Raw genomic sequence first — 27541 nt, forward strand, 5'->3', positions numbered from 1 at the left:
ACTGTTTTGTGCGTGTGTGTGCGTGCGTCTGTGTGTGTTCCTACTTGGCTTCATTCCTCCACGGGAACCATCTTCAGTGCGTCCGAGAGTTGTGAGAAAAAAGTTTTCCTACAGTGATTTTCACTTTCTTTGAACGGTCGATATGTTTGGGCAGCACCCAAAATGAGACCCTAAACCGACTGACTGGTCGCACGAACTACGGAAGGACGTCAAACAACGATGGCTCAGGTGCGTTATTTCACAATCTGCCCTGGTGGCGACCTGTCATGGACTACAAGTGAATGCGAAGGTTTGTCACATGGTTGCTGTAAACTCAATTTAAGCTTGCTTAAGATTCAAGTTTGTAGTAAATATGTTTGGATTGTTTTTTTACGAGGGTGTGTGTAGGAGTTAGGCGGTGCGTCACCTTGTCTGGATGTTGCCGAGCGTGTGTGGCTCAAAAAATTTGGGAAAGTCTGCGTTAAAATCCAATTTTTATGCTCTAAAATAGGGGTTTTCAATTGTGGTGGGTGCACCCCCGGGGGTGCGCCGCGTAAAATTGGCACGTGATACACACACCCCTTGACATAGATTATTTTTTAATTATTTTGTCACATGGATAGTTTTTGAGTGTGCGCAGGGGTTAGGGGGTGCGCCCCTTTGGTCTGGATCTAAAAAGGGGGTGCGTGACTTACAAATTTAAAAACACTTTCAAAAATACAAATACAAATCAATGAGAGCAATCCGTGGCTAGTTTGTGGTGGCTAATTTGCATTATTTTGCCACATGACTAGGCAGGGGAGGGAGGGTGCGCCACATCAGTCTGGATGTTAAGGGGGTGCATGTCTTAAAAACTGAAAGACCATTTCAAATGTACAACTTCAAATCAATGATAGCGATCCGCACCTAGCTCGCGGCGGCTAATTTGTATTATTTTGTTACGTGACTTATTTGGCAGGGGGTGTGGGGTGCGTCAACTAGCGCTCCATAGGAATTTTAAAACTTAAAGGTCATAGCAGCAGTCATTTCTCTGCTGCAAAAGTGTATTCCTAAATGGTCCTGACACAACATATCGTCCACTATATTATTTTTCTGATTTTGTTTTTTGACACGTTTCATAGGGTGTGTGCAAGGGAGAGGGGATACACCTTCCCTGTCGAAAAAAACTGGGCAAGGCTGCCTTAAGCCCGAAGACCATTTCATATGCAAATATGATAGTTTACAAGTCACTTGGAGATAAGCTTTGTCAGGCGAAAAAGAGGCGCACCCCTTTGTTGTCAAAACAATGTTAAGAGTAGCATGCAGGTTGATATTTTGCAGTTATCTTTTCACCAGGGGGAGACGATGGACTTCAAAGCCCTGAAGGCTAAATTCCAAGAGGAAGAACTCCTGCTGACGCAACCCAGGATGAAACCCGCCCTCCCGGAGAAACCCAAGGCGGTCCCTCCTCCCACCAGCCCCACGCATTATCTCCCGGCAGGGGCCCGCCCTACCCTGCTCACTTCCATCAACCAGTCGCTGGACGGAAGGATGGCCCCCAGGGTGGTCTTCAAGGATGAGAAGGAGAGCAGGAAGCCTCTCATCAAGACAACGTCCATGGACAGGAACGAGGGCAAACTTAAAAAAGACAAACTGACCAAAGGAAACATGGAGCCGCTGGATGAGAATTCGTTGTATCAAAAACTGAAAAAAGATGGCGCCAAAGAAAAGAAGCCCCAGCTGGTGACCACCGGGGATCTGGTGTCAGCCACGGCTCAGTCCGAAGTTCTGAACTCTACGAAGAAAGGATTTCTGGGTTTAAAATGGTCTGCAAAAACGAATCTGGACGAGGTCCCGATTGATCCCATCTTGGACACGCCCACCCTGGACGGTCCTGTACTCGCTCCACTCATCCCGATACCCCCTGAATTTGACGATGATGAACCAGAGTCGGGAATTCTTCCACCAAACTTTTTATTCTCACGTGATTCTGATGTCGCAATGCCCATCTCTCCTGGCTTGACCCCTCCCCCCAACTTTATCCCCGATATTCCAGAGAGCGAAACGCCATCGGAGAGAGGAACTCCTACCCTTCTCATGTCCATACTTGACCGTCAAACACTTCAACCCTCAATCTACCACACCATCTCCGTCCCTCCACCTGGATTCTCCTCCCCTATGCCGTCATCTCCTGAGCCAGATTATAGAGCTTCAGGTGGCGTATCGCCGATCAGTATAGAAGCAATGCTGAAGTCCCAGCAGCCAGTTGAAGACGTCTCGGCGTCTCTCCCAGCTGACGGTTCCCTTTCAGCCCTCTCGGCCTTGGAGAGGGCGGAAGACATGAGCCAAGTGAGGAAGACCACTGCGGCCGACCAGCGGATCCTCGATGCTCTGCAGAAGGCCCGCAGGTTTGACGAACCACAAGTAGACAAGAAACATCTCTACGTTAATGTCACAATGCCGATTGTATTGACACTGATGACTTGACATTTCTGGTCTCAGCTCCCAGACAAACAGTTCCGTCTCCAGTACGCCGCCTCCCGAGGATCTCCAGCTACCTCAAAGCCCCAGCGCTATGCTCGCAAACATCTCAACCTTCGATTACAGCTCTCGGGCCAGACAGCACAACAGTATAAATCACGGTAAGTCCTCGCCTATCTGCTTTCTTTCAGACATTCGGTTTTGAGTGATGGCCTCATTTGGTATCAAGGTTTGGTGAACAGACAACCACGAAAGACTCTTTAGCCAACTAGAGTCGGATTCCTTAAATAGCAAAGTAGCTGGTTGGGCCCAGAAGTGTCAAATCCAGGTCCAGAAAGTAAAAACACCGAGCAACACTTTGGCTTTATCCACAGGTGCTTCTACCCCGAAGCTCGAGTAGAAGCACCTGTGGCTAAAGCCAAACGGTGGCAGGGTTTTTACCTTCTGGATGTGGATTTGGCACCTCGGGATGGGCCAAGTTTCGTAGGAATGCGAAGAATGAGGAGAGGAGTTATTCGTCATCGGGCGGGGGGGGGGGACAAGCATCCGTACTCGCGGACCAGAGGTGACAAATCCAGGTCTAGAAAGTAAGAGGTCTGCCACAGGTGCTTCTACGCAACCGGCAGGTAAACGAGATCCAGATCTAGTCCGACTGATAGTCAAGTATCATCAGTTAATTTGTCAGAATGAACAATCTATAACTGTGAATTTGAGAAATTGCCGTCAATGTAGATTCTCTGTCATCCAGTTCAACCGTCAAAAGTTGAATTTAGGCAGCTGGACTCTTCTTACTTATTGCAGACATTTTATCTTAAATCCAAAAGGCTTCTTCAGTTAATATTAGACATGTCCCCCTTACATCTCGTTTTATTCCAATTAGGATGTGGGAGGCTAGCAATTCCAAATAAAAGGTCCCCCCATTTCCAGACTCTGTAAGTGCTAGCAGGTGGCTAGCAGCTAGCTAGCACAACAGCTAACTGGCTAACAAACAAATGAGCTGTCTGTGCTTGGTCGGACGACCAGTATCCCTTCAAGTGTTATGATTAAGGCATGTTTTTACTGACTACTGCGTTATTTTCATAACTGCATCAGGTTTATTGAATCAGTCACGACAATAATTGAGTGGTCTCACTCTGAAGTCGTAAAGCATTTTGTTGCCTTGGGCGACCATTAAAGCATCACAAAATGTACCTTATATTTGGATTTTGTGTTGTCTGTTACTGGAGAGACGTTGTAAACATCACGCCCAAACCTTTTTACTGCAAAGTTGAATCTACATAAACATTCACAGAAGGCTCAAGTGTGTGCTGAAGTCACCTCGCAACCGCTTTCTCAACTGGTTTGGTTTCCTCACAAATCAAATTCTGTCACTCCCATCGGCTTATCCTGCAGGTCGTCCACCACTGAACTTCCTCTGACTGCATTCCGTTTGCGGCATTTATAACGTGAGACGCAGTTGTCGGATGCCAAGTGTACCGGAGAGATCTAATCTGGAATTCCGCAGAGTATTTGGGATTAATGGGGTGAAAACTGTGCGCAGGGCAAGTCTCGCCGACGTTTGACGGCACAAACAAGGAAGGGACTGAAGACGTACCGGCGCTGTTGGATGTTTTGCCGCCTCGGCCCAATAATGTCCTCCCAGACCAAACCACCCTGGGGACTCCTCCAAAGAAGCCTGTCAAACCTTCCGCCATCAAAAGTCCCAAATTCGGCCCGCCGCCTCCTCCAGTGAAACACAATGGTATGTTACTACTTGAACCCTAAATAATTTACCGTATTACCGCCCATTACCGTAATGGGCAGTCACATTTTTTTCAAACAGTGGTGGGTGCACCCCTGGGGGTGCGCCGCGTAAAATTGGCAAATGATACACACACCCCTCGACAGATTATTTTTAATTATTTTGTCACATGGATAGTTTTTGAGTGTGCGCAGGGGTTAGGGGGTGCGTCACTTTGTCTGGATGTTGTCGAGCGTGTGTGGCGCAAAAAATTGGGAAAAGTTTGCGTTAAAATCCAATTTTTATGGTCTAAAATAGGGGTTTTCAATTGTGGTGGGTGCACCCCCGGGGGTGCGCCGCGTAAAATTGGCAAATGATACACACACCCCTTGACAGATTATTTTTAATTATTTTGTCACATGGATAGTTTTTGAGTGTGCGCAGGGGTTAGGGGGTGCGTCACTTTGTCTGGATGTTGTCGAGCGTGTGTGACGCAAAAAATTGGGAAAAGTTTGCGTTAAAATCCAATTTTTATGGTCTAAAATAGGGGTTTTCAATTGTGGTGGGTGCACCCCCGGGGGTGCGCCGCGTAAAATTGGCAAGTGATACACACACCCCTCGACATAGATTATTTTTTAATTATTTTGTCACGTGGATAGTTTATGAGTGTGCGCAGGGGTTAGGCGGTGCGCCACTTTGGTCTGGATCTAAAAAGGGGGTGCGAGGCTTACAAATTTAAAAACAACTACAAATCAATGAGAGCAATCCGTGCCTAGTTTGTGGTGGCTAATTTGCATTATTTTGTCACATGACTAGGCAGGGGAGGGAGGGTGCGCCACATCAGTCTGGATGTTAAGGGGGTGCATGTCTTGAAAACTGAAAGACCATTTCAAATGTACAACTACAAATCAATGATAGCGATCCGCACCTAGCTTGCGGTGGCTAATTTGTATTATTTTGTTACGTGACTTATTTACTAATTTACCGTATTACCGCCCATTACCGTAATGGGCAGTCAAATAGCAATATTTTTTGGGGTACGCTATATTAACTCTCTAATGTTTCTTTATGTTGTATGTTAGCCATTCCAGTGCCTTCCAAATTACCAGAGATGCCCTCCACCAATGGGCCTCAGTTTGGGGGGGTGACTTTGGATCCAGCTTCCCCAGAGATGGTGGTGTCCCAATGGGGCAATGGGGGGTACACCGGTCCAGATATTCCAGACGGAAAAAACCTTCAACCGGTATACAGCAACGGTGTAATGTTGAATGGCCCCAAAGGACTTCCTACGTTGGGCAACAAATTACCAGACCAGCAACCAACGTATCAGGCAGATTTCCCCATTCCTACCTCGCTGGACGGTCAAACGTTGGCAGGGTAAGTTGCACGACTGAAATGTTAAGTTGAGAGATTTTCTTGAGTTTTTGTGTTTTTTATTTCCATGCAGAAATCAAGCTTACGGCAATGCCGGTTTCCATTCAGCTAAAAAGAAGGCAAAGACTGAAGTGGGGAGGAAAAAGAAAGGACCTCCAAAGAGTAAGAGTAACTCCAAGAACTCAAATTGTAGAGTGAAGGTAAAGGTTGTCAGAGGTGGCAAATTCAGGTCCAGAAAGTCCCTCCTTACATCCATTTTCTACCGCTTATCTGGGGTTGCATCACGGGGGCAGCAGCTTTACAGGGAATCCCACACTTGCCTCTCCCCAGCCACTTCGTCCAGTTCCTCCAAGGCGCTCCCAGGCCAGCCGAGACACATAGTCTCTCCAGCGTGTCCTGGGTCGTCCCCGGGGCCTCCCGCCAGCTGCGACATGCCTGGAACACCTCTCCAAGGAAGTGTCCAGGAGGCATCCGAACCAGATGGCCGAGCCACCTCAGCGGGCTCTACTCTGAGTCCCTCCCGGATGAACGAGCTTCTCACCCTATGTACTTTGTAAAAACCCTGCTAGAGTTGGGTGAACGAGCTCCCTGGTGCCGGTTGAGTAGAAGCACCTGGGTCTGACCAATATAGTGGCAGGGTTTTTACTTTCTGGACCTGGATTAAACCTGACGCACAGAGTCTTGAATCTGCGTTTGATGCAACTAATATTAAGATGATCGAGGCGGTCTGGGACAAAAGTCGAGTGATCAGTGCCAGCAACCCTGGTAAAATGAAGTCCCAAGACTGGAGTCAAATGCGTTGTCCACTGTGGGAAGTATTTGTGTCGATCATGTTCTGGGACTGCTTGAATTTCTTTTGAATCAGTGTGGGCAGGATATAATGAAGTCTCAAGACGTTCAGGGGCAAAATATGCAGTCCGGTGCATCTGTTTTATTCTGTCTGATCATTGTGGCTCATTAATAGATATGGAGGCTGTTGTGTTGTATCATTTCATGAATACATAATTAAATCACTGCTTCTACCACAGATCCGTACGCTGAAGCCACCCGGGAAATTGTAAGTGAATTTGTTAGTAAAATTGTTGATTATCTGCCAGAGTATCACAATGAGATGTACATTCAATCAACAACATTTGTGTGTTTTTTTTGTTTTTGTTTTTTTTTCCAGAAAGAAGGGAATAACACGACAGGCAGGGTTGGAAAGTAAGGCTGTCATTTTCTTTTATTATTTGTATTTTGGATTATTGTTTATTATTATTATTATATTTTGGAATTTAAATTTTATTTGTATTATTGTTATTATTATTTGACTTAAAAGCATTTACATTTGGGGCTGACTTCACTTCTGTCGGCATTTGTGTGCAGCATGACAGCTAATAGCCGCTTCCCCATGTTTATTTCAAAACCTGTTCTCCACTAATTGACCCGAGTCTACGGGCCACAGACTCATACTGGGTTTATATTCAATCAGCTTTTCCTTAATTTATTGTCATGATAGCCAATATTGGCGTTCTGGAGCGTTTTGATCCAAGGGTAACATACACGCTGAACAAAAGGGGTCCAAGGATTGACCCTTGAGTGACCCCAGTTACAGTTTAACAGTATCTTATGGTCAACTATTTCATTTGATACTTTTTGCATTTGTATTTTATTAATTGCATTTTCTTTTCTTTATTAAATTGCATTTTGGTTTATTTTTTTAACTCAATTGAATTTAAATTAATTACATTTTTTAATTAAATTTCCTGTGGTGCACAGAGGTGACAAGAAGTCCAACTTTATGGCGGAGATGCTCGACGACAAGGAGCTGAAGAAGCGAGAGAAGCAGCGGCTGGAAAAGGAGAAGAAGGAACTGAAGGAAAAGCTAGAGCGGGAGAAGAAGGAGCAGAAGGAGCGGGAGAAGCACGAAAACGAGATCAGGAAGAAATTCAAGGTGAGCTCAAGACGCTGAAGTCAAACGGGGCGGTCGCAAGGTGGCGGCCTCCAAACCTGTCGGGATTCATTCCTCCTGCTGGAGGTGGGAGGGGCTGCAAATATTGCGTCAAGGACAAGACTTCAAATGCAACGTGGTGGCCTAGAAGCTTCCTTACCACCTTTTCTGACTTCCACTTCACACCGGCTTTTATCTTCCTTCCTTCCTTTCTTTGGCTTAAACCTGTTTCCTCTTCCTTCTTTACCTCCTTCCTTTGACTTCAGGTCTGTTTTTCTTCTTTCATTCTGACTTTTTTCCTTAAATCCTACAATCCTTTCTGCATTCTTTCCTTACCTCATTCCTCCCACATCAGATCTATTTGAGTCCTTCTTTCCATCCTTCTTTCCTTCTTTCCTTCTTTCCTTCCTTTATTCCTTCCTGCCTTCCTTCCTTCCTTCACACCTGTTTTACATCATTATATACTTAAGCCTGCTTATCTGCCTTCCTTCCTTCCCCACATTCTGACCTCTTTACCTTCTTCTTTCCTTCAGACCTGTTTTTAATTATGTATTCTTACAACTTGCTTGTGTCCCTTCCTTACTTACTTCCTTCCACATCAGATGTTTTTCTTCTTTCTATCTAGTACTCTTTCTTCCATCTTGTGTTCCTTTGACCTTCTTTCCTTTCATTTTTGTCACATCAGACCTGCATTTTGCTTCTTTCCTTCCTTCCCTTAAAACGACTTTTCTTCCTTCTTTACTTCCTTACTCCCTTTCTTCTGTCACCCCTGTTTTTTTTGTTTTTTTTTATTAATGCATCCATAGATCTCTCCTTCTTGTGCTTAAATCTATATTTTCTGCCTTCCTCCCTTCCACTTCAGGCCTGTTTTTCCTCTTAAACTTCTTTCCTTCACTTTAACCTACATTCCTAAATTCACTGCTTCCTTCCTTCCTTCAGACCTGTTCTTGTAGTAATGCTTTATTGCATCATCCCTGCTTTTGCTTATGCCTGGTATAATACTTTCCTTCCTTACGTCCTTCTTTCCACGTTCTGTTTTTCTTTCCTTCTTGACTGCCTTCCTTTCCGCCGAGATTTCTGTCTGCCACCCTTCATTGGTTGCCACTTTTCTTCCTTTTCGATGACCTGCTTTTTATTTTGCATCCTCCCCTTCTTTGCTACGACTTATTTTATGCCTTCGTTCCTTGGGTAACTGTTTTAGAATCGACTTTTTTTTTGTTCTAGACTTTGTTTGCGGTTATTCACAATACCTTCAAGAACATATTTTAAAAAAAAATCGATGCCATCTTTTAGCCCACCCCTAAATATATATAAATGTGTTTATCTGCCTTAGATCACAGGTTCCGAGGAAGCCATGTACCAGGCAACCGTTACCGTGACAACCAAAGGACGCAAGGACGACCTGCCTGTCCGGAGCGGCGACAACATCAGCGTCATTCGCACCACCAACTGCCCGAAAGGAAAATGGTTGGCCAGGGACTTTGCAAACAACTGTGAGTCACGTCGCATTCAGATGTGAATGTTTTGTGACACAAAAAAAGGAACTTGTTAACTTGTTTGTTTGTTTGTTTGTTTGTTTGTTTTAGACGGGTATGTGGCGGTGGACCACGTGGAGTTGGACATCAAGGAGATGCTGGGCTTGGGGAGGAAAACGTCCAGCATTCGCGTGAGCAGCCCAGTGGAAGCCGACATCATCATGCCGGGACGCAGGTCCGAAAACAATCATACGTCCGTGATTATCACATTTAGTGTAATGCGGTGCTCAAGCATACAGTGGATATAAAAAGTCTACACACCCCTCCCTCCTCATGCTAGATTTTTGTGGTGTAAAAGACAAAGAATTTCAAAACTTTTCCACCTTTAGGATGACCATTACAAAATTTTATACGCAAAAACAAAATATAGTTTAGTCTAGTCTTTTTTTTTTTTTTTTTTTTTAATTATCATGAACACAACAAAAGATAACATCCCTTGTATTTAGATGATAATGAATCTAACTTACACAAGTCACAAAAAGTTGTGACCTTCAGCCAACACTCTCGTCCCGTCTTTTTCTGTGACTCCTCCAGTGTCTTTCTGTTGGATTTTCATGATTTCGCCTTTTTCCCCTCCAGGACTTCAAACCACTACCCGTTATCAGCCGAGAGCTGTAAGTTTTTTCTTTTTCTTTTGTCTAAATCATATACAGACGCTCCCCAACTTACGAACGAGTTACGTTCCGAGCGATCGTTCGTAAGGTGAATTTGTTCGTAAGTTGCTTCAGTGTTTATATTTTGTATTATAATTGATGTTTAAAGAGAATACGTACAGTACTGTACTACGTATGTTAGAGAGAGAGAGCGAGAGACACACCCAGTATGTACATGTACGTAATAAGATAAATAAAATGAAGTTTAACTTACTTTTGGAAGATGTACTCGATGCTTAAGGATTTGATGGAGGAGGAGGAGGAGGAAGAGGAGGATTTTATATCATGAGAGGTTACAAAAGTTACTTCCTCCTCCGTAACTTCAATGTAGGAAGAAGTTGAGGGTCGCGGAGAAGAAGATGAGGGTTGATGAGTATCTTCCTTGGAGGATTTACTAGAAACTGGCCGAAAGAAGCGATCTAACGACGATTGCACAGTTTTCTTCTTTTTTCATCATAAATGATGCGGTAGCACTGTATGGCATCATTCAATTGATTTGCAACCTTTGTGCAACGTTCAATATTTGGGTCTTGCTGCTCGAAGAGTGCGATGGCTTTATCTGTGAGCGACAGGCGTTTCTTCTTCTTCTTCCTCCTCGACACGTTGCTGAGCCTCTAATGCTGGGTGAGCTCTCACAGCGCCAAGCGTCGGTATTAGCGACGGAAAGAAGCACTACAGTACTTGGAAAAAGGTGCGCAATAAAAAATCTCATCTCTTTCCGAACATTTTTTGACATGCGCGCAGACATGTTCGTATGTACCGTTGTTCGTAACTCGAATGTTCGTAAGTAGGGGAGCGTCTGTATATATATATATATATATATATATATATGGGACACAAGTTTGATGTATTCTAGTCTCAGACGACAGCGAGGAATGGGCCGCCGATGACGACGAGACGATGGACAGCGCGTACCCACAGGCGCCGCTGTGAGTTCACGCCAAATTTGCCTTTGTTGTTGTTGTTGTTGCTTTTACTCATTTTCCCTCTCCATGCGTCATGATCTCTCCACCTGTAGGAGCCACAACCACAATTTCTCCGTGCCAAACATGGGTAACAATGACTCATATTTCTTGGTTCACTGGCACCACTGAATCGTGTATTTCATCTCGAATGTCTTTGGCTCCCTCAAAGGAAACGCAGACCTCAACGTTACCCACCATCAGAATCGTAGCGACATCAGCGCAGGCGATCCCAATGTCCAGTGAGTTTACCGCTCACTTGAATGATTTAGCATGATTTGTAAAACTGTATGTTGTGTGTCCTTTTTTTCAGAGTCAAGAATGAAGCGCTTCAAAAGTTGGCGACATTTTTCCATTCACCAAAAACAATGCAGCCATCTGCCAGGTAGGCCCGATGCACTCAAATGTACCAAAACATACCAAAATGCAATATAATGTGCCACAGTAACCACAATAAATAACTTTTTTTTGTGTCCATTTTTACAGCAGCACTGAACCGCAAACAAGTAAGTCATGCGTCCAAGGAAAGATTTCAAATCAGTACGATTGTTTGTAGAACAATGATAAATTAAGTCAGTGATGTGATGGTTCCAAATCAGTAGTGGAATTAAAAAAAAAAAAGAGAACCAAAAAAATATATAATAAATTATTATTTTTATTATAAATCTTAATCATTTTAAATGTAATTGAGTTTTTTATTTTATTTTTTATTAATTGATTTTATTTTGATTATAAGTAATATTTTTAATAATAAAAATAATAAATATAAATGTAAAAGACGGCAAAGAGATGGTTAAAAATCAGTAGTTTTATTTCCCTCCAGTGTAAGCCCAACAATATCTCAAATTGGCACAGATGATTAAAAAAATTGCTATATAAAAAAAAAAAGTTCAGAATCACATTACACTCCTGCGCCACAACTTAGACCTGCTTTTTCCTAGTGTAAAGTCTAGTCTACTTTCTGTCGCCAAACTGTCAAGTGCTTGTCTTGTAGTGTTCTTTTTCCCACTCAAAACGCTCCAATACTGGCAAGGCGGTGAGAATAACGACTACTGGCAACCCAACTGAAACCTCGAGACAAACAAAGACATTTATTGCAGGGAGAGCTCAAACTTTGAAATATGAAGACATTCCGACTACAGGAGCACCGAGTGTGACCTTTCACCTCGTCTGGTCTCAGACGCGGTTCAGGTTGAGGTTGAATTGCGGCAGATGAAAAGACACCGACTGTTTTGAAGAGGTGCCATTTGATGTGCTGCGGGGGGGGAAAAAACACACGACAAAGGCCATCTTGTTCCCCAGAGAGGGAGAGGCACCTCCTTTGCACCGATTCCCCAAAGACACTTAACACGAATATCTTGGGGAAATTCAAGTTTCTTTACCTGATGCACAACCCTAGATCCCGGAAAATTGAAAAAGTGAGACTTGTGGAAGGAGCATTCGGGTTGTTTTGCTCAGTGGACACCATCTTACTCACAGAATCATCTATTTGCAGATTTATTTATTTTTTAATAATACAGTATTTTATTTATTTGTTTATTTATTTTATTTGTGGATTTTTTTTAAATAATACACTATTTTATTTTTTTATTTATTTAGTTATTTGGGGGGCAGTTTTTCATGAAGAATTATGATTGTAGTATTTTTGTAATAATTTTTGGGGTTAAATTATTTTCTTTTTTAGCATTTTTAATGTGCATCAATTATGCATAAATAGGGTTTCAAGCTTGAATTGGGGTTTTAAATGTGTGTTTCAACATGGGGTTAGGGTTTCAAACATGGATAAGAATTTCAATTAACATTTTAAATGTTAGTTCTTGTTTCACTTCCAGGTTCAATCAGTTCCTGGATTAAGGTTTCGAGGTTTTCACATGATGAGTTAGGATTTTAAATTAGGGTTTCCAAGTTGCGGTTAAGAAATTAAACTTTGAAAGTAGGTTTTTAAAATGGATTGTGTTTTTACATTTAATTTCAAAATAGGGTTTCAAACTTGGATTAAGGGGTTAAAATTGTGGATTCAAGTTAAGGTTTCCTGTGAAGTTGAGGGTTTTAAATTAAGGTTTCTAAACGTAATTGAAATTACAGTTTAAAACCTGGAACTGGGATTTTAAATTTAATTTCAAATGAGGGATAAAAACGAGAGTTAAGGTTCCGAAATAGGGTTTCAAGCAAGAGTTGGGGGTTTTCGGGTTTTAACGGCTAGAAGTTATTTCCAAAATGTGGGTTTAAAAATTGGATTAGCACTCGAATGATGTTTTGAAATGAGGGTTTCAATCCTGGTTCAGGGTTTTTAGTCAATGATTCAAATGTTGGTTTCAAGTCGGACAATTGAAATTTGTATGTCGTCGCCAAGCCGACGCGATTTACCAGAAGATCAATCAGCTACCAGAAATGATTCCAAAGGAAAATATTTACTCAAGAGAAATCAAGGTCAAATCAATGAATGGCGTTGCCGACAGTGTCAACAAACGTCCAACCCTTTTTTTCCTCGACATGTTTGTCAAGTGCGACTTGCCAAATAACGCACCTTTACTTGCTCTTCAGGGCGCGTGCTTGGCAGTCAGCACGCCGTTCACTGGTAAGTCGCGCACACACACACACGTGCACACGTACACACGCGCACGTGAGTCACTTCAGGTGTTGCCTGAGAAAATAAATGAAAAGTGTCGGGAGCGATCAAAGTGTAATTAGTTACTTATTATCTGGTCTGGATTAGATTTTAAAATTCATGGATGGCTGGATGAGTGTTTTCTTCCTCTTTATTTTTTTTAACATGTCTGTATTTAAGAGAAAATATCAACTATGATTTTCATAATAGGCATTGAGAGATAAATCTGTCATTTTTATGTGAATATAGAAGAAAAAAAGTCTTCATTACATTTTTTGTAACTTTTTATTTTAACATGAGCAAAAAGTTAAAAATAACTCATAATACGAGAAAAAAAGGTAATTGCACTGACTTTTGTAGTAAACGAACGAAGATGTCATTTGAGGAGGATCAGGAGGTAAAAGTCAAGTATGACTGACGACTTTTTATGAAAATAAAGAGGGAAAAGACTTTTTCAATGAGAAGTTAAAATTGTAATTTTAACCGGGTTAGGGTAATAAGGTAATATTAAAGTCAGAATTACAACTTTTGGAACTAAAGATTAATGTATTTTTAATGAAATTTAAATGATTATAATTTGATAATATGATGTAAAAAATATTTTTATTTTACTCAAAAAAAGAAAATAAATCTGAATTCTGACTTTTGCAATACAAACATTAAAGAGAAAAAAGTCCATGACAAAAATATGTATTAAAAAAAAATCTGCCCAATTTATATTAAAAAAAAAAAAACTCAAAAAATAAATAAAATAAAAAAGCCCTATTTATTTAAAAAAAAAAAAAAAAACTTAAAATAAAAATCTGCCCAATTTATTAAAAAGAAAAATCTGACTGGATTATAAAAAATTAAAAAATATTCCAACTTCTTATGAACAGACTCAAGCCTGCTATTATTAGAGAAATGTAAATTTACACAAATTAATTATTATTATTTATTATAAGATAATTTCTAACTAACAACTTAATTTACAATATATTTAAAATAATAATAATAATAACTTCAAGAAAAATTTCCATCAATAGCTTATATTTATTTGCATGTTTGCCAAAGTCATTATTAAACATAAAAAGAAAAAAAAACAGCAAATTGTGTCAGTACCGGTAAGTTAAAAATGACTTTAGGCAATTATGCTAATATTAGGCTAACATAATGAAAAATACTCATATTTGATCATGTAGTATTGATACGGTATTGTAGGTGATAAGGATGCAATACATCGTATGAAAAATCATAATTACCACTTTTGTAATGTCATCAAATTTTACGCTAAAATGATTTATGATATTCGTCACATATTTGGCCATTCTCACTCGATTAAAAAAAACAACAACAGAAAAACAAGATAACCTTATTAATGTGCATTTCCCAGCATACTCGCATTGTTTCGTGACATTATTGGATTGTTTCGTTTGTTCGCGCAGGCCACAAAATTCCACCCTCTGTAACTAATAATATGTCATGTGTCGCATCTTGAGAGTAACTTGTCCAACCCCTTTTTAAAAACATAAATCTGCTTTGTTCTCACCGCAGGCCTCAGGCGGTGGATTTCGAACATCCTGATTCGCTCATTATTCCACCTCCAGACCTCTACGCTGATCAGTAGAAGAAAACAGGTGAGGATGAATCCAAACCATTGCTACGGAGTTTTGTACACGTTATCTGAGTTGCTTTTTGTTTTGCAGCCGGAGGAGACTCTTCTTCACACACTTTGTGGACCTTTTGGTTGTGTTTTTTTTTTTTTTTTTTAATCATGTGGACTCACTCAAAAGAGAGCGGACCTTTTTCTGGACTTCTTTGTGTTGCAAAACGAGACCCGGGGCAATTTGAGAACTGAACTGTTGATTCCAAGGAGGAAAAACGGGAGCTACACAACCACGATCGCATCAACTTGCAGGTCCCTCTCCAGCTTTTACCAGTTTGCAGTGTTTTAGCATGTGAGGAAATAATTAAAAATATTAAAAGATATAATCGTCAGAAGTCGCTGTTATTCTTTGCTGCTAGCTTCCTCGCTTCTTGTCCAAATTTGATCTGGAAACGTCAACAAACGTCACACATGGACCATAATATTAGGTACACACTAGAGCCTGACCGATATTTGCCAAAATAAAATTCAAATAACCGATTAAACAGATGATTAATTTGGAAATATTTATGAGGAAAATGATTTGGGGGGCGTGGGGGGAATATTTGAATGTCATTATCTTGGTCATGTGAAAATAACAACAAAAACGCAACTCATCACATTTTTGTATGTTTGTTTATTGTCAATGTTTTTTTTTTTCAATAAATACTCATTAAAATGCAAAAATCATAACAGCAACTCCATGCAATGCATAACAAGACCAATCCAAAGCCTTCACAATTAGGCAGAAACAGTGTTCACACACACACACGCACGCACACACAAGGACAGCAACACTCACTTTGGTACAAGTCAACATTTGCATGTGATTTCAGGCCCTTGGGCGTGTGCGTCCTCCATTTTTACACACATGATCATTTGATAAACGTTGAACATGGCTAGCTAGCATTAGCATGCCACTGTTTCTGCACGTACAGTACTGTCTGTCCACAGCCTCAAAAGAAAATGCTGACGCTGCTCATTTGTTGTTGTGAGAGTGCTGTGGTAAGTGCCCAAAAAAACAAAAACATGACATGAAATAATAAAGAGTTTTAATTATAAATTGCATGACAAATGATCAAAATAAGTGTTGGGGTAAAACTGTAATTTTACTGGAATAAAAAGGAATATAAAAAAAAAAGACATTTCAACTGTGAGACAAAAACGCTTACATTTTAGGAGAAATAAAAATATATATATCGTAATGCTATGCATTAGCCACAAGGGAGCAGCAAAGTGAACTGTTGATTTTTGCAGAGGATAAAGAATCTACGCTGTTTGCGTTCACATATCCCTTGCTTAAAGGGTTACACCACTTCAACATCGATGCTATTAGTAAGCATGTCTATGGCGTTTTGCATTGTGTGTTACAATTAAGCTAATAGACTTTAAGGCAAAGTTATCTTGTTGTTGGAAATACATGTGATATTTTCTTTTAGTTTGACACTAAACTTCAACTGGGAGTGGCAATAAAAATGCTTTTGAGAATTATTCACTATGTGCTTAACTCCTTGTTTGTTCTGAAATGTTATGTATATATATATATATATATATATTAGGGGGGGATAAGTATCAAGCAGGTCACATTGGCCCGTAGTTGTTAAGAAACAAATCAAAGCGATGAAGGCAACAGTGCATTGTCAACAGGAGCAGACTTCCCTCCATATTTTACATTCCGAAAAATAACGGATTCACGCACATAACATAAGTAGTCGTTTGCATTTGTTTAAGGCAGCTGGAGGACGTTTTGTATGGCGTGCACAGACACACACCATCTCACAGTGCTTCTTTAAAAAAAAATAATAATAATAATAATACTCTATACTGCACGCATATCCACGGTTGGTCATTTGTGATCTCGCTGATAGTCACGTCATGTGTACGAGCTTTCAAGAGCAACCGCTCGTCTCTCCGTAGGATTTACTGCGCGTGTGACAGGTTGCCGCGTCTGTCCTGTCTGTTTTAATTGCATTCCATGGGCGGGCGGGCGGCCATTGCTCAACTTGTCATGTGTTGACAAGTTTGCATACGTGGTTATGTTTTATCGTTTGTGAGATTCTATAGCTAGATTAGGTTTTAACGTTTTATACAAATTGGATATATTTGTGTGCTGGTTAAAGAATGGCATGATCCTTATTCTTCATTCGAGTTAAAAGTTAGCTTGTAGCTAGTCCTGTTTTAATGCTATTTGATTTTTAAAAATTTGCCCTTCATTTGCCACACTAGTTTAGTTTTTTTTTTTTTTATTGAAACGGAATGTTAGCTCCAAGCTAATTAAGCATTTTATACAACTGACTTTCTTTTTGGCTCTCGACGGAAGCAAATTCTTTTTAACTGATCCACTGCCATTGACGGCTATAGACGTCAAAAATTCATTTTAACCATTTCTATTAGTTTCAATTTTTTTCCACTTTTGTTAACAAGAGTATGAAAACCTAGAATTTTTTTATTGTACATTTAGACCAGATATAAAATTTGTGATTAATCGTGAGTTAACTATTGGTCATGCGATTAATTACAATAAAAAATAATAATTGTCTGATCCCCCAAATTTTTACTAATCTTTTTTTTATTAGGGGCATCAGGTGATTAAATTGTTTAATTGTAATTAATCACATGACTTTACTAGTTAACTCACGATTAATCACAGATTTTATATCCGTTCTAAATGTACAGCAAAAAAAAAGTAGGGAAAAAAATGTGAAACTAGTAACAGGGATGTGATTTGACCAAAGTGAAATTATCTGAAAATTTAGCCGGGGGTCTGGGGGCCGCTGGCACCCAGCTAGGTCCAGGGCAGTGCCCTGGTGGGGGGACAAGGGGCCCCGGAGCTCATGGGTTTTCCGTGTTTTTAAGTACTTTCAATGCACTCACATGACAAAGAAATAGACAAAACAACAGCGTCAATTTTCAATGTATATTGAACTATCCCATATAAAATGGCAGTTTTAGTCAACTCAAAATCAGTCACATTCAAAAACATTGGACTGCCTTTGCTTTTAAAAACTATCACTGAGAATATCATCATATCTAACTAATGTGATTACTAAGTTAACACATAAATAATGTTGAAGAGTTCAAATTTCATGAACAAATAATTTTATCATGACCAAATGAAAAGTAACTCATATTAGAGCATACCACAAATGTCTTTGTTATAGCAGAAGATGTTATCTGTCGGAGTCATGTGCATACACAATGAACTACTAAAAAAAAAAAAAAAAAATCAGATTTTTTTTTTTTGGGGGGGGGGGGAGATAAAAAAAAGCGGAATTCCGCGAATTAGCGGAAAAATCACATCCCTGAAATAAATAGTTCAAATGAATTTTTGACATCTATAGCCGTCAATGGCAGTGAATGAGTTAATCTGCTCCTTCCCTCTGCCATTAATTCACCTGCTTGCTGGTTTTGTCTCATGTAATCTTTTTGTCTATTAAAAAAAAATATCACCTGAGGCGATAGTTGAATGAGATGGTGCGCGTCTGTGCTGTGTCATAAATGCAACACTGGTCGTACCGAACAGAACATTCGACTGTCCTGCTGTGATGTGAGGTTCGCTATCCTTTCAAATCAGAATAAAAAGCCTTTAAATAATGCCATCAATGCCTAAAAATAATCTCTCTCCAAGAAAATAAATAGCAATCTGAATAATAATAATCTATAAAGTGATTTTGTTTGTTCAGCTACATAGTGTGACTGTGATATAAATATAATATACATGGATAACAGCCTTTTCTATTTAGATCCAGAAAAGAATCTTCGACGTGCGCCCTCAAGATTCCAAACTGACCTCTTGATCAGCGTCAGGACGAAGCGTTACGGTAGGCGTTGTTCCAGCAGTTGTTTTTTTAAACCGTTGCCATCTTGTCAAGTGAAGATTTGCTGCTTCCCCTTTAACATCCCATCCCGATATCTGGTTACTTTTGAAGCCAAGACTCTTGATTGTCTTCCTCCTTCCCGGCGTCCACTCCTCTCAGCGGGCCAGCGTGGTGATCAAACTGGCACACATCTCAAAGAAGTCCATGGTGTGTGAGCCCTGGCGCGGCGGGAAGAGCGTCGGCGAGCTGCCGCACAGCGAGCCCGGCAGGGACGAGCTCAGCGGAGGCATTTCAGCGGCCTGGCTGGCCGAGTCGATGCTGAGGCGCGGCCGGAGCAGGCCCGCCGTCGAGCCCGACCGCTGAGGGGTGGAGGACCCCGACTTGAAACCCGCGGCCTCAATGATGTCATCTGGGACGCAGGGTGGCTCAGTTACATTTGATGTGGTGAAGAGTTGACAAGTAACAATTCACGAATGTTTTTGCCACCAACCGTCAATGCTCTTGAAGTCGAGGAGGTAGGATCTGTTGTCCACCTGGTAGAGCTGCAGGCTCATTTTCACCAGGTTGCCCGTCACTGGGTTTTTCCTGCGCACTCGAAGATGGTACGGGTTCACCACCTAGCGTGAAAATTGGAAAACATAGTATTACGCCAAGGGTTGGCAAAGTATGGCATGTAGGCCACATTTTGCCAAAGAGTTTATAGTAAATACATTTAAAAATAATTATTTTACACTCAAATCTGGAAACAACCTGGCTCATCTGTTCTTTTAATAAATCTCAAGTGGGTCTGTACGAAACTTTCCCGCAGCCTGTCACTATCAAATCTTTTTATAATCTCCACCGCCATTTTTTTTAAAGGTTGGACGTAAATTGAGTAAGTACTCTTAATATCTTCTACACACACACAAACAAAATTAGCCTATGCTAAACGGTTAGCAATCGCTATTAGCATCAGCACGCTATCGATTACCACTTTATGTAAACAAACACTGACTACCATTTAGTTCACACATTCATCAATATATATATTAGCTACATTACACATGTAATAGTGTCTTTAAAAAAATCACTTACAGACGATGCTTCTTCAACATTATTCATTGAGTAAACAACAGTAGAGCTAGCTGTTAGCTACGAGGTCAATAACTTCCTGTTCCTGTTTTCTTCTGGGCATGTTTAGTGGATGACTGCCCTCTACTGGTTAAGTGATGAACACCTAAAACCAAGTGGCAGGTTATATTTTGGAATAATCATCATAGCCCAAGTGCTTTAAAAAAAATAACATTCAGAACTTCCTTTCCTGTATTTTGGGGAAGCTCAATGTGCTGTATTGACTTTAATAAAAAGTACTAAGTAAGGTAAGGTAAGCGTTTTTTAACCAGACATAACATCTGCCATACGGCCACTAGATGCTGCACTAACAGAAAGAATGAAGATCAGATCAAATCCGCCATTCAATAAGAGCATCTGAAGAAAAAAAAAAGTCAGTGTATAAAACATGGATTTCTGGAGGAGCTTCAAGGCAGAAAATTTCAGTCGACCTATTTTTAACATCGAATTATCCGATTTGGTGGACTTTTTTTCCCCCCAGCCCTAATTCCCACCCACCTTCCAGTCAAAGCCCAGGTGCTTCATGGCCCTGTACACCTCGGCCATGATGTCATAGGGCCGGCTCTGGCTCCGGATGCCCAGGTGCCATTTGGCCTTCTTGACGGCGAGCGGCTTGGGTCGGGTGGTGTTGAGGGCGTCCAGGGGGCAGCGTGCCTTGGGGCTGTCGGCCAGCAGCGGCGGCATACGCTCCGGGTGCGGCTTGACCCCCGGCGGCAGCGGCATGCCCTCCTCGATGAAGGAGCCTTGCGGCGGACTGGAGGCCAGGTAGAACTCGCTGGCCTGCGTCATGATGCGCCGGTTGTCTATGATGAGGTGATAGGCCACCGCAAGCTGGTCCTACGTAGGCAAGGGGAAGATGACGATGGAGACGGGAGCGAACGCTAATTTTTTAAGTCAAATAGTTCCATTTAAAAAGAGAAACTCATACAGATTTTTTGATTTCAGGTACTACCTGAGGATCACCGCTGTAGAGGCTGGAGACCACCTCGGACTCGTTGCACTCGAACTTGTCGCACACTTCTTTGACGGCCTCCTCGTCCAAGACGGTGGTGTCATACGACGGATCCTCGGGAAACAGGTAGCCCGGCAGATCCTGTTTGAACCACTCGTGCTCCCTGAGAGGAGGACAACGTTGATCACGTTTTGGCCATGAATTTATTTTCATTTTTAAATTATAATCATAATATATCACTCAAATTATTTTTGAGCTGCAGACCATCCTAGGGCACGTTTAGACAAACAAGCACTCAAACTCACACCGATGAACAACTTAGACCTGATGTCCTTGATGGTGGCTCTCTTTAGCGGGTCCACCTGCAGCATGTGCATCAGCAGCGAGGCCACCGAGCGCGTCAGGTACTCGGGGATGTAGAACACGCCCCCTCGGATCTTCTTAAACAGCGTGGGCACGTGCTCGTCATCGAAGGGCAGCGTGCCGCACAGCAGGGCGTACAGGATCACGCCGCAGCTCCAGATGTCCACTTCTGGGCCCGCGTATAGTCTGATGACAAGGATCACTTTTACTGTCCGTAGGCAAATAACAAGTACTAGCTAGCGTTAGTTAAAGGCTTTATGCCAGCGGTTTTTAAACCCTACAATCAGCAGCCATATAATACCGTAATTAGTAATAAATAATCTTTGTGCCATTTCAAATTGAATACTTACATACGGAGATCATTGTGTTTAATTAAAGCTGTACTTTTAGAACAAAACTGATTATTGGAGGAATAATGTCCTGTTTTTTTGTTTGTTAAATATGTCCTTTTTTTTTCTTTTCTTTTTTTTAACATTTTTTCCCCCAAGAATATAGCAACCTGTAATGAACACTTCTGCATCCTCAGAGGTTGTCCTGGGTGGTGCCTGATTAAAATTAGTTTTGATTTGTCTGAGATGTTTTTCCATTCATATAGTCCTTTTTCTTTTTTAAACTAAAGCATACAAGCTAATTTGATGTATGCAAATAGCTGAAAAGAAGAAGGTTGTTTTTTTCCCCCCAGAATGGTAAGTGTGATTATCACAAGAATAAACTATTTTTAGCACGTTAAATGTATGATTTTCTTTACTCATTAAACTGTATATCATATTAAAATACTGTATTCAAACTTAATCTTGGAAAAAAACAACTTTAGTCGTATAAGATGAAGACTTTTTTTAACCTGACAAAATATGTATCCGTTTCTTGGAGAGAGAGAAAAAAATACTATTTTATAATAGTGCAACTTTTACTAAAAATATGAATTTATTTATTTATCTCCCCCCAAAAAATGTTTATTTAGCATTATGAAGGGTGTCCATTGAAAAACATATCTACGGTCCAGAAAGTAAAAACTCTGAAACAGTTTGTCTTTAGCCACAGGTGCTTCTAATAACAAGGTGCTTGTTTACCTGCCAGTTGATTAGAAACACCTGTGGCAGGGTTTTTACTTCCTGGACCTGGATTCCCCAACCCTGTCTACGATTCATTGAAACTGAAAATGATGAATGGATGGTGGCGCTAATCAGGCGGCTAAAAACAGACACACACACCTTCCCGAGATGACCTCCGGCGCGGCGTAGTTGGGCGAACCACAGCTCGTCCTCAGGAACTCGCCGTCGGACATCATGTTGGACAGACCTGTCAGCCGGGGAAACGCACACAATACTGTTTGAACATACACTCAGCCAAAAGAGAGCATTTTGTCAAGGCCACTTTTCTGAGACGGGCAGACAAATCTATGCGGTGAAAGAGCACGCTTACATCTTTACCCGCCGCCAAGTCTCTAAGCTCAGCTAATGAGATGACGCTCTCTGCGCCTGTCAGGGCCTCAGCCTAACACTCTGATACCAGACGCCCCGCTATGCGCTGACCTTCCCTTATCTTTCATCCCTGGTGTGCTTAACACTGCCTCAAACCGCTTGCCATTCTGCGGCACTCCAACAACAACCCCCCCTCCCTCCGAGTGCCCACCCCCGGTTTCCTTCATATCGAATGACACTGGGCCTCAAGGCGTCTTGCACGAGCTGATATGAGACCGAGCCGTTGTGCTAAGTGACCCCCTCACACCCCCGCTGGCTGTTTTGGAAAATGTATTGACCCTCTTTGTGGTCAGATACAGGAAATTCGTATGCACTGTAAGTTGGAACACAGTAAGTTGTACTAGTTGAACACAAAGCTAATAAAAATGACTGGCAACCGGTAGATGAACAGATTAATTTTACCATCTAGTTAAGTAATTGTATTGTTCTGCCTGCCACTATATGAAAATGACACAGATACAGTAGAGGACTAAAGATACACAAATCTATTTGTAAGTAACCATAAATATTTGCAGTTTGCCATTTTAGAATAAACATATTTTTTGGTGGAACCTATCATCCGTTATTTGCTGAAAAACTTTCCTACTCAGTGTTTTTGTGCTCAAGCCAAAGCCATGTCTAACATCAAATAATGCTTTTGTGCCATGATAGGACAGCTTTGTGCTGACAAACGCGGTCAAAGTAAAGGGTGAAACTTCTTGGAATTTTTACTTAGTGATCATTTAAGCATTATTATTTGGCATGTTTTAATACCGGCACAGAAGGGTACTATCTACAGAATTGAAGCTATAATAACAGCGATTTAATGAGAAATAACAGGGGCAGATGTTTTGAGGAGGAACGTAACGAGTTTGTGATCATTTATGGTAATAATAGTAGCAGCAGTAAAATGTACCTGATCATTTTCAGTTTCTGCTATGAAACATTTATTTGCTATCAGTTTTATATGGTAGTTGTTTGGTTTTGCGGAGTTAAGAAAGTTAGTTTTTGTTCCCAAAAAAATCCTACCAAAGTCAGCAATCTTGGCATTCTTGCTGGCATCCAGCAGAACGTTCTCGGGCTTGAGGTCTCTGTGGACCACCATGTGTCTGTGGCAGTAGTCCACGGCCGAGATAATCTGCTGGAAAAGGCGGCGAGCCTCCGTGTCCTCCACCTGGCGGATGAAGGAGAAGGGAGACAAAGAAGGGAGTGGGGGAAGGTTACAAAATGTTTAGAATGGAAGATCATGTTTGGGTTTGGCTCATAGATTTGCTTTTAGTGTCAATTAAACCACAATTTAAATGTCCTTGCAGTGAAAAAATAAATCAACTCTTACCCGTCCATGTTTACAGATGTAGTCAAAAAGCTCTCCACCAGATACATATTCCATCACCATGAAGAAATCTGTTGGCGTGCTTATCACTTGGTACCTGAAACACAAACACATATTGAGCCAATTGGTTGCATAGAACTGGAGGATAATTAATGCATGGCTGCTGTCTCATCCCAAAGCCTCTTAATGTATCTACAGTATGCATAATGCATAAAGACACTGAAACAAAAAGAGCAAGGCAAGCCCGAGCCGTGATCTACGGCTGCTGAGTAACGATTTTTAGAAAAAAGGTCACAGGGAATAGAAGGCCCAATCTCATCAATGACTGCTCGTGACAGATTTGCCCGTTCTTCACCCTCCGCGGTTTCATCTTACGTCAGCCAACGTGTGAAGCTGCTTGGAAAAAGTGTGTTTGAGCACGTAGTGTATACATCTGTAGCAGTGATCCACAGCATAGCACCCCAGATTTCGCATATCTACCATAAGTTGCAGCTTGACGGAGGGCTGACCCTCAGAGGGGGCCTAAAAATAACACGCAGATTGTCGATTTGCCAGAAGGAGAGAGCGAGAAAGGGAGAGAGAGGAAGTGGGCAAGGTCAAAGGGAAAATACTGTACAAGGCCAGCCAAGATTCCTTGGTGAGGATTTAGCCATGCGGGGAATACTTATATTAACTTGAGCTGGCTTGTCTGCGTTCGTTCTACCTTCTGTGAGCCTCTAGGGCACGCTCAGTGCGGCGCAGCTGCGGTAAACAAACAGCAACGAGCACAGTACAGCAAACGCTACGATGGGCCCGTAAAAATCTATGTTGTCCACTCACAGCTTGATGATGTGCGGATGCCTGAATAGTTTCAGATTCTGGATCTCCCGTTTGATTTTGCCCACCACATCCAGGCTGCGGATCTTCTGCCTGTTTAGTATCTTCACTGCCACTTTATGGCCCGTCAACTGGTGCTCACCAACTAAGGATACAAAATAGGCACACGTTAGGGGCCAGGGCTAAAGCAAGGTGCAAACTTTTATTTATATCGCGCATTTCATATGCAATATACTCATTGTCGGATAGTCTGTTGCTATGGCCGCTTTAGAGTGCCTTGTTGTGGCGTGGAAAAGCCCTAGAGGCTTTTAGTGGACATATTTCCGCAGCTCAAACCTATTATCCATTGGCACGGGGGATAAAAATTAATCACATGGAGCTGCAGCATGGCCATGTTTCTCTCAGCCAGGAGCTCTAAGATGCTCAGGGTGTTATCAGCAGGTGCGTTGTCATGGTGAAGCAGCCAGTTGTTGTAGTAGTTTAGGGATGGTATTTTTTGTGACACAGTGCTGGATCTTTTCTGACACACCGTGTATGTTGTTGCAGATTGCAAATTGCATCATACAGTACTGAGAGCTGTTTTTACTATTTTGCTACTTCTGACATGTTAAAGTTGCAGGTGATTGCTTGTGGGTGCCAAGGGGAGAGGATTTGCTAATGGATTATTTTGGAAACCTGTTGCACAGCTTTTTAGTGTTAATGTGCCTAAAAAGCTTCACTTTCAAGCATCATTTATGAAGCATTAGCACAAAAGGAAGAGGGAGGTGATACTGTTACCAACTCTATACGCAGCTTGCATCATCATCTTTTTAGGCTAAATTAGGTGGATTACGTTTTATTTTAATTTATTTCCTAACATGATACAACTTGATGCACATTTTACTGTACTGTATCAGCTCCGTGTGATATTAATGTATTGTGACACTGACGTTGGGCGAGTTGACAAGTTGAAGCTCACAAGGTCACTCACAAATGGTAAAACTAGCCGACACGAAATCAAATGTAGTTCTGTAATTTAAAACGTATCATGTGGCTTTTCTCTCCAGACTTGTAAAGTGTTTAAATGGCTTATAGCTACCAACACGGTGAGACGCTAGACTTTGACTCGTGTAAACTAGAAACGAGGCTATCCAATTAACCTCAAATAGAAGGTAGGTTAATAAGCTAAACCAGTGGGTTTTATCGCAACGCAGGCGGTAAAAAACTACGACAATATTACACTAATAATACTAGTAATGCGAGTATACGTGTGCCATTTGTATATTATATGCGAGTTGCTTTTATAGTCCATGTAAATCCACCTGCCCCCTTAAATAGCGACTGATGGTGGTCTGTTTTGGTGGAAGAATTTGACTTTCAAACCAGCGTATTCTAGAAGCGCATTTACGCTATGGCGATCTTACGTCGCTTACGTTGCTCGGCGTAAATACGCAAAACAACTAACCATCGCTAACTTCGATTCCACACGTCCAAAAAAAAGGGTGGGGGGTGTTCACGTCAACTACTTCCCAAACGAAACGCACGCAAACATAAACACGCCGATAATAAACACGACTTAACTCTTTACTTTGCCGAAGGTCCCCACTCCGAGCGTGTCGCCGAGAATGTAATGGCCGATCTTCACCCTGCCTTCGTGCTTCTGCTGTTGCCGCTCTGCCATCTTCTCCGTTCCGCGACGGCCGGGGGGGCTCAGCTGCGTTACGGTGGAGCGGGAGTGGGTGTGCTCGCCTGTGAATCAGCGGGGCGCGCGGAGGGAGGGGCGCTTCGTGTCTTTGCTCAGGGAAGACGGAGCTTGACAGATGACCCCGCCCCTCTCGGCTTTAAAGGTGACCACCAGCGGACACACTGCTGCTACACGTCGTTGCCTTTGAAGCAAGTTCACACCCCGTAAGCACAGAAACAAACGTTTTCCCCCCCACAAAATGAAAATATAGTGTTATACTGTAACATACTGTTCACACGCCCATTCACTCTCCGAAAATGACTGACAAACCGAATCCCGCGGCGCAGTTGGATGTTTCAGGTTGGAGTAATTTAGGTTTGTGGCCACTAGATGTCCGAAGAGATCTTCACTACTGTTTGACAATGTGGGACTTTGCAATAAAAATAAATAATTAAAAAAAATTTTGGTCACATTTGCTAAAACCATAAATTTGTCACGACATCAGTACAAATTAGTAAAATGAGACGAAATAAAATACATTTTCACTGCTTATACAGTTTAGTTATATTTAAGTTTTCATTTAAAACAATATTAAATCGTTAGAAATGTTTGCTTTTAAACATTCATTTAGGTTCACTTTTGATTCCACTTTTATAAATGAATTTATTTAAGTGCAGTCTTTTTTCTTTACTTTCCTACATTTAATGTTTGAAATGTGCATAATAATGCAGTGGTTTACAGTAATCTCAAATATTTTAGGAAAAAAAACCTCTGTCACGTTTTTTTATATACACATATGGGCCTACTATGCTTGGAGAGCTAAGGATTTGGTGGCGCTTGATATAAAAAAATAATAATTTGAACCACTACCACAGAGGGCAAGCACGTTTTAATATACTGTACAGATTATTTTTATTTTATTTTATTTTATTTTTTGCCGACGAGTGACACGCAAAACGCCCTTTTCTCTAGATTGAAGCTCTCTGATGCGTATGTCATACCGCAAATAACCACCGGGGGCGCAGTTTACACGTTGCTCATCCATCCTGGGAAGGGAAAAAGTTTTCCATGCTGGGATGGAGGCGCTTGAGGGCTGAGCCTTGTGGACAGTCTGCTGGGGAAACTTGAAGAGGGAGAGAGTGAGAGCAGGGGGGGAAGGGGGGAGGGGGTAGAAGGCGGAG

The 27541-nt window shown here is 41.6% G+C and overlaps 2 protein-coding genes across 8 annotated transcripts; one reads left to right on the forward strand and one right to left on the reverse strand.

The window, feature by feature from the left end:
* LOC144062359 (uncharacterized) lies at positions 1–20463 on the forward strand. Of its 5 annotated transcripts, none has more exons than XR_013296388.1 (22): positions 1–228; positions 1315–2366; positions 2461–2600; positions 3980–4180; positions 5242–5536; positions 5607–5695; positions 6562–6590; positions 6702–6736; positions 7292–7466; positions 8797–8956; positions 9050–9173; positions 9578–9612; positions 10508–10580; positions 10670–10704; positions 10786–10855; positions 10927–10998; positions 11100–11119; positions 13158–13191; positions 14755–14837; positions 14907–15118; positions 18589–18666; positions 18775–20463. XR_013296388.1 is itself a non-coding variant. In XM_077583676.1 (20 exons), exons 1-19 carry the CDS (start codon positions 220–222, stop codon positions 14825–14827), a joined length of 2721 nt encoding a protein of 906 aa, XP_077439802.1. In that variant the 5' UTR covers positions 1–219; the 3' UTR covers positions 14828–14837; positions 14907–16337. The 5 variants fall into 5 exon arrangements, 3 of the variants coding, with proteins under 3 accessions (XP_077439802.1, XP_077439803.1, XP_077439804.1); XR_013296387.1 differs by having other exon boundaries at positions 18823–20463; XM_077583676.1 differs by lacking the exons at positions 18589–18666; positions 18775–20463 and having other exon boundaries at positions 14907–16337.
* prkaa2 (protein kinase, AMP-activated, alpha 2 catalytic subunit) lies at positions 15463–26498 on the reverse strand. 3 transcript variants are annotated; one of them, XM_077583679.1, is made up of 10 exons: positions 26258–26498; positions 24701–24842; positions 23885–23978; positions 23578–23722; positions 22300–22387; positions 21050–21274; positions 20726–20888; positions 20272–20610; positions 19154–19280; positions 15463–19072 (listed from the first exon to the last, which is right to left on the reverse strand). In XM_077583679.1, the coding sequence occupies exons 1-10, from the start codon at positions 26355–26357 to the stop codon at positions 18819–18821; spliced, it is 1677 nt and encodes a 558-aa protein (XP_077439805.1). In that variant the 5' UTR covers positions 26358–26498; the 3' UTR covers positions 15463–18818. The 3 variants fall into 3 exon arrangements, with proteins under 3 accessions (XP_077439805.1, XP_077439807.1, XP_077439806.1); XM_077583681.1 differs by having other exon boundaries at positions 26265–26494; XM_077583680.1 differs by lacking the exon at positions 24701–24842 and having other exon boundaries at positions 26258–26396.
* Positions 26499–27541: the final 1043 nt, after the last annotated feature.

This window comes from Vanacampus margaritifer, chromosome 13 (genome assembly GCF_051991255.1).
Source record: "Vanacampus margaritifer isolate UIUO_Vmar chromosome 13, RoL_Vmar_1.0, whole genome shotgun sequence".
In the NCBI taxonomy this organism is placed as follows: domain Eukaryota; kingdom Metazoa; phylum Chordata; class Actinopteri; order Syngnathiformes; family Syngnathidae; genus Vanacampus; species Vanacampus margaritifer.

Coding starts and splice junctions, on each gene's coding strand:
- LOC144062359 (XM_077583676.1), top strand. Junction 2,601..3,979: donor GCACAACAGTATAAATCACG/GTAAGTCCTCGC, acceptor AACTGTGCGCAG/GGCAAGTCTCGCCGACGTTT. Junction 10,581..10,669: donor GCGTACCCACAGGCGCCGCT/GTGAGTTCACGC, acceptor CTCCACCTGTAG/GAGCCACAACCACAATTTCT.
- prkaa2 (XM_077583679.1), bottom strand. CDS start 26,357: ATGGCAGAGCGGCAACAGCAGAAGCACGAAGGCAGGGTGAAGATCGGC. Junction 24,843..26,257: donor GACCTTCGGCAAAGTAAAGA/GTTAAGTCGTGT, acceptor TTGTATCCTTAG/TTGGTGAGCACCAGTTGACG. Junction 20,611..20,725: donor TCTACAGCGGTGATCCTCAG/GTAGTACCTGAA, acceptor TTGCCTACGTAG/GACCAGCTTGCGGTGGCCTA.